Source organism: Rosa chinensis, chromosome 5 (genome assembly GCF_002994745.2).
Source record: "Rosa chinensis cultivar Old Blush chromosome 5, RchiOBHm-V2, whole genome shotgun sequence".
Taxonomy (NCBI): domain Eukaryota; kingdom Viridiplantae; phylum Streptophyta; class Magnoliopsida; order Rosales; family Rosaceae; genus Rosa; species Rosa chinensis.
In genome coordinates, this window is record NC_037092.1 from 25,978,666 (window position 1) to 25,983,842 (window position 5,177).

Below are 5,177 nucleotides of genomic sequence, written 5' to 3' on the forward strand. Positions count from 1 at the left end.
ACAATCAACCTACCAATTTCCTACGATTACGTCAAATGAAAAAGGAAATCAGGCATATAAGAGTAAAAGAATTACCTCACAATAGAGTACCGATATAATTAGGGACCATCATAAGTATATATCAATACCAACTACCAACACAAAAATCATATAAATTGATTAAGAATCTGACCTCAATGTAAAAGGCCCATGAAAGTAACTAAGATGGCTGGAAATTGCATCTCAGAAGCTTGTTTTTTTTTTTTTTTTCTAAATCAGGGATCTCAAAAGTTTACTTTGAGGTAATTAAGTCTTTTGGCGCGAGAAAATTGAAGCTTTAATTGGCTTGTGGCAGGAATGGAAAGTAGAAGGAGGAGGGTATTCAAAGTAGCTTTAATTGTTATTGTGTAATTAAATAGTATGTAGAAAGCCATGAGAAATTGGCACTTGTCTTAGTGTGGCTCACACACACTCAAGTGAGTGTTTATATAGCACTCCCCTTTGAAAAATGATCTTACCGCATCCAACGATGCTAGAAGGATAATTTTTAGGTTCACCCCTGGCGTGAATGAGCATATTCACCCTTTATTTTATTTATTTTGAGAGAAAAAGAACATTTATTCAATCACCAAAACCATACAATTGGGGGGGGGGGAAGACATAGACCAAAACCCCAAGAGAAGACAATTACAGGCACCATGAGCCGATAGGGGCTCAACTATAACCGCAATACGCCAATTTCTCAGGTTGCTTAGACCAAATTTACCCGAGTTTCTCAGTAAACTCTTGTAATCAACAACATATATAAGAGACTACGTCCTCTTCGACACCGTGTCTCAAAAAAGCCAAGACCTTGCAAGGATCGCATGTCAGCATATTGACACCAAGAGTAAATCGACCATAAACCTAATTGTCCCCAGGTATGACACCATAATCATGGCACCACAAAATAAACCAACCCCAGCTCAAGAGAGTAGGGACTTATTAACCCTAACAAAACCTAAAACCCTAATCAAGAATAAGAACCATCCACAACCCTCTCCCTCCTTTCCCCAAAGCTCAGACACCAGCTTAAGAGCAATCATCAGAAATCCAAGAATTGACCAGCTGATCTTCTCATCTCCAGGCCACCAACCCCCTCCACTCACCCAGCCATCAACCCTATGCCATAGGGCCTGACGACCACCAACATACCACTGTCCCCATCCATGGTCAACTGACCATCGACACTGATCACCGCTCCACCAGCCATAGCCACCATGCATCAAAATCAAAGAAGCCCAGCCTTTGAATCCTTGTCTCCCCGTCCACCATCGTGCTCCATGAACCGCCGACGTCACCGTGTGGAAGCAAAAGAGATGTCGCACGACACCACGCCCAAAGAAACTACATCCCCGCCCGGCTGCAGCCACCATACTTCGACTAGGCAGAGCCTTCATCGGCGCTGGGGTGCCGCCAGACGAGGGAAACCATCGCACGAAGAAACCCAAGTTTTGACTCCGACTTTTTTGGGGTAAAACCTAAACACAGAATAATTAAGTCCACCATTTATTATTAATGCATTTTAACTTTATAAATTTCTAATCCAACCATTCATGTTGCATAACATCATACAAATATTAGCTTTGTAAAAAATCAATCAAATTGAAGACCTTTTAGGCTTTTAATTATTCATTTCTATGAAATACATGGATCATTTATCATAATAATAGTAAGATCGAGTTGTTAGAACCATTCATTTGTTTGATTCAATTAGATAATTAAACGATTTCTGATTCGATTGATTTTTTACAGAGATGATCTTTAAAGGCTAATCTAAAATATAGACCGTTGGATAATAAATTTATTAAGTAAAAATATGTTAATCGACAATAGAGGTGAATATGTTCGTTCACTCCTTCACACAAGGAGTGAACCTAAGAATTGTCCATGTCGTATCCAATTACAAGTCACATTTCCTGATATATCATACATCCAACCCCTTTGTTCCTGAAAATTAAATAGTAGCTAGCTAGTGCTGACGAGTACTCACCCGGAAATAAATTGAAAAGGCAGATTCTAAGATCAAAAGTAAACCCATATCTACTACATGCCAATCAAACAAGCATAGAGCTCCTCAAACTCCTTAACCTCATGATTAACCACATGATCCCCAAGCTGCAAACTAGAGCTAGCAGCACCCTCTTGATCACAAGAAGCTGAAAACACTGAGCAAACCACAGGATGATTATCACCACCTACTTGTCTTTGGTTATTCAAATCCAACAACAGCTCATGAGCCCTGTTTAACTCTCCTTTAAGCCTCTCAACATCTTTCTCCAGTTTCCTCTTTTCCGCTAATGCAGTCTCCAGCTGCACTTGAATCGCATTGTAGCCGAGCTCGAGGCTCTGCGTCTTCCACCGCGCTCGCTTGTTTTGGTACCAAATGGCAACCTGTCTGGCCGGGATTCCGAGCTGTTTGGCCAGCAGGAGCTTGCGGTCTGGCTCGAGCTTGTTGTCGGAGCTGAAGCTTCTCTCCAGAAGCTTCACTTGGTCTTGGGTTAGCCTCTTTTTCTTGTGATGGAATTGGTTCTTGTTGCTTGGGGTTTGGAAAAAATCCATGTTAGTTTCCGGAGCTTGGAAATTTTGAGAGATGAAGATTAGTGATGAGGGTGAGGCATGTTTCGACAAGCAGGTGGGTTTTATGCTTTCTTGTAAGGGTTTGAAGTTGAACTTGAGAGAGAGAGAGAGAGTTCTTGCCCCGCCCTGTGGGTTTCACGTGGGAATGGCCCTACTTCAACTTGATCTACCTGCATTTTAAAATATTTTTATGACCTTTAGGTGTGATAATATTGTATAATATCCATAGACTAAGAAGTTTAAGGACTTCTCACCGGCGGCCTTCTTCTGCGAGGACACTATGCCTACAGTTCCCCGCGGCGGTATGGAACTATGGATAGTGATCATCACCTTTTTTTCTGGTCAATGAAAAGGATGGAGGAATGGGACTTGAAGAGGCAATTGTTTGCGTGGTTTGAGAGAAGTGTGTATGCTAGACTTCTGTGGAGAGTTAAAAATAAAGTTTGCGAGGTATTCCCACAACACGTAAATAGTAAGAAATTAATATAATTTATTGTTAAGATTCATTTATTTTACTTTTTTTATTTTAACATGTAAACTTGTTTGTGTCCTTGCATTATTGTTTGCATCACATGTGCTCTTGCACGCTTCAATGAGTTAAATTAATAATTTTGAGCGTATTGTTATAACACTTTTTTTTTTACTTTGTCAAGAGAAACTCAAAGGCTTCCTAGGCCCAAGATAAATTCCTTCGGCGCATGTGAAATACTGCAATTATGCATTGCAGCACAGTGTCTGACCACTTTGACAGCTTCGGGGTTCAAACCTAGGTTGGAGATCACACCCAACTAAGTAAGAACCACTATGCCACTTTCAGTGGTTGTATTGTTATAACACTTGAATAGAATGTACTCATATTGAGAAACTAAATTTTGCATGGCCATATGTCTTGAGTTTTTATTTTTCCTATCGAGTCTTAGATGGAAAATTGTTGTGCATGTAATGGCTACTCCATAACTTGCACGTCATCCAATATAATATGTCATCAATTCTTTCTATTTCCATATCTGAGTTAGAGACTTCATGAATGTGGTGTTCGTGAAACTGTTCTATTCGGTTGTGGTCCAAGATGTCATATAATTCTTCTGTCATTATTGGTCAATCATTACTGTGGATATACAATACGTATCTTCCCAACACATCCATCTCTTATTGCTTTCAAATCCTACAGTAAAGGGACGCCAATGGCCGTATTTGGAAATAGGCAGTGGCTGGCTGAACGTTTCTCGTTTTCCTTTTTCATTCGGCCGCAAAATTAAGCAGCAGTTGTATTTGACCGTTTAATGTATCGATCTCAATTGGCAAAAAGCTAGAATTTGCCTTAAATTTAGTCATTAACTGGTGATGTCATGATCCAAAAAAACTGATAAGATTCGAGGAATCCTTCTTTAAGGCATGTGTTTGAAGTTTTCAGTAGTCATGATGGAAACAGAGAAATGCAGTTGCCTAAACCTTGAACCTGAAAGAGTAAAAGAATAGACAGTTGCCAGCATTGAGTTGTATCCGTAGACATTTGATCTTGGCTGTTTCTTGTACGTAAATATCTTTGGGGTGACTGATAGCGCCTCCATGTATCTCTGGGTCTAAGCTTCTGGAATTTTTTAGGGTTCCCCCTCGTGGTCAAGCTTTTTTTTTTTTTTTTTATATTAATTAGCAGCCCTCTGGCAGTCTGGCTGCTGCTTGTATTTTCTGTAGTCTATTTTTAACAGACGCTGCAACTGTGCTCTGGATTTATTGCTTTAGAAGGATATATGAATATATCCACTTGGTGGCACCCCTAATTATCAAGTATTCGTTGAAACAACTTTGCCGACGAACTTGGGGGAACGCTTGTAACCGAATACTTTAATTTCTCTGAAGGGGTTACGTATCAAAGAACTTGACATATAAACTATAACATATCCGGCCATCTTCTGATATATGCTGTCTCCCGAGAGCTACTGTGCTTACCAGGTTCTCCACGGCTTTGGGAATGACGTGTCTCGGTGGTTGGACTGAGAAAATTAATGCAAGAATTTATATATCAAAAGCAAAGAAGTGAGTTTGATGGTGCGTCTAGCAGCTCTGAGAATGCTATGACCTCCCATTGGATTGTATGGGTGTTACGGGTGTCTGATCAAATCTTGTTCTTATATATATTTTTGTTTGCAATTTTTTTTTCTGAGTAGCGTCACTTCTCAGTTGCCATTGACACTTGAGCTAATAAGTCATGGGACGTCTACAAGTTGATTGAAAAAACCTACTGATTTTGCAAGTCTATCTCTCATCTCTCTTTTTCAAATTGATTTCATGACATATGACAGATGCTATCATCATCCACTTGCACAGCCAAAAAAGTTGAATACAACGAGAGATAAACGTGGTTAATTATTTTCCGGATGAGGCTGCTCATGTTGAAATCACAAAAAATATATATATAAAAAAATCTTTTAATTATTTTCTGTAACATGTTTGCATATCTGATACAAAACCTGTTAACCATCATCAAATTACGTGGAATAGATGTTCAACATCAAATTTAAGTTAAAGTCAAAAACTATAATTTTATTTGAGTAATCTAACTAAAAATGTATTTAAAT

At 39.2% G+C, this 5,177-nt stretch overlaps 1 protein-coding gene across 1 annotated transcript; it reads right to left on the reverse strand.

Moving 5' to 3' along the window:
• Positions 1 to 2,064: 2,064 nt before the first annotated feature.
• On the reverse strand, positions 2,065 to 2,580 carry LOC112203527 (homeobox-leucine zipper protein ATHB-52). Its single transcript, XM_024344487.1, has one exon. The coding sequence runs from the start codon at positions 2,578 to 2,580 to the stop codon at positions 2,065 to 2,067; it is 516 nt and encodes a 171-aa protein (XP_024200255.1).
• Between the last annotated feature and the right edge of the window lie 2,597 nt (positions 2,581 to 5,177).